General features: G+C 38.0%; 1 protein-coding gene across 1 annotated transcript in view; it reads left to right on the top strand.

Annotated features, from left to right (window-relative positions):
- The window catches only part of LOC101859257 (tetratricopeptide repeat protein 8), a gene marked incomplete at its 3' end in the record, with an annotated part of 49,941 nt that extends 48,973 nt beyond the window's left edge, over window positions 1-968 (top strand). The window contains 1 exon segment of the mRNA XM_013085077.2: window positions 885-968. Within this exon segment, the coding sequence (XP_012940531.1) occupies window positions 885-968 (84 nt within the window).
- Between the last annotated feature and the right edge of the window lie 221 nt (window positions 969-1,189).

The raw sequence follows: 1,189 nt of genomic DNA, 5'->3' as shown, positions 1-1,189 counted from the left end.
CAAGGTGACATGATCTGATCTAAAAAAAAATAATTTTTTAGTTTGTCGACTAAAACCATGTGTGCAGTCTTCCTTACCATGCTGCCTGACCTTATTTTATATAGAATACTTTCTCATACTTTGCCTCTTAAATCTTCATATTGTAGAATCTTCACATTTTGTGTCGCGAATATCGCCTCATGTTTTGTCTCATTTTATTTTGGCATCCGATTGTCATCTAATAGAATCTTGTCACATTGTAAAGTCTCAAATGGAGTACACTTCAAGACGGCTACCCATTGTCAAGGAGAAAAGTGGTTGTCTTAGGCAGGTGGATGTCTTTTACAGCGAATTATAATGTTAAAACAAAACACAAGCAGGGGAGTGGAAGTGGTCGTTCGTACAGGTGATTATCTTGGGCAGGTAACCTTTTTTTAGTAAGGGTTTTACGGCACTTGCACCACAATAAGGTCATATAAGTGCCGAATGGCAGGTAACAGTTAGAGCAGGATCAGCTGTATTTTTGCGGGTAGTTGGGGGGGCGTCACTGGTAAGTGGTAGGTCCTACTTCTTTGCTTCCCTTCTGTTGTTTCCTTTTATGTCTATTGTATTTTTCCCTGCACTTAATGACTATTATATTGTGTCGATGTCCTTCGTACATAAACAAACAAACAAATAATACAAACATACAAATAAACACACAAATAAACATACATATCATACATAGATATAAACAAACAAACAAATAAACGAACAAGTAAACATACATACAATAAAAGAAACAAATAAACTAACAAACAAGTTAACATATTTACAATAAAACAAACAAACAAACACACTGTATTTTCATAATACCTCGTATGTGGTCACCTCAACTCTTTTGACACCTGTGTCTCTATCTCCAGGCCCGGTCCTTCTTCCAAGCGTCGTATGTGATGTCTCCGCACCTGTACGAGCCGCACTACAACTTTGCCGCCCTCGCAGACCAGGTAAGACTGTGTGTCATATTAAAATATTAGTGACTGTTGCGGGTGGTTGGAGGGTGCCACTCACTGGTAGGTCCTACCTTTTTATTATCCCTTTGTCGTTTCTGTCTATTCTGTTTGTCTTACTTTTTCCCAGCACTAAATTCTTCTTCTTCCTCTTCTTCTTCTTCCTCTTCTTCTTCTTCTTCTTCTTCTTCTTCTTCTTCTTCTTCTTCTTCTTCTTC

The sequence above is a fragment of the Aplysia californica genome, unplaced genomic scaffold, assembly GCF_000002075.1.
Source record: "Aplysia californica isolate F4 #8 unplaced genomic scaffold, AplCal3.0 scaffold00342, whole genome shotgun sequence".
NCBI classification, from domain to species: domain Eukaryota; kingdom Metazoa; phylum Mollusca; class Gastropoda; order Aplysiida; family Aplysiidae; genus Aplysia; species Aplysia californica.
This window is presented reverse-complemented; position numbering and strand designations above follow the sequence as displayed.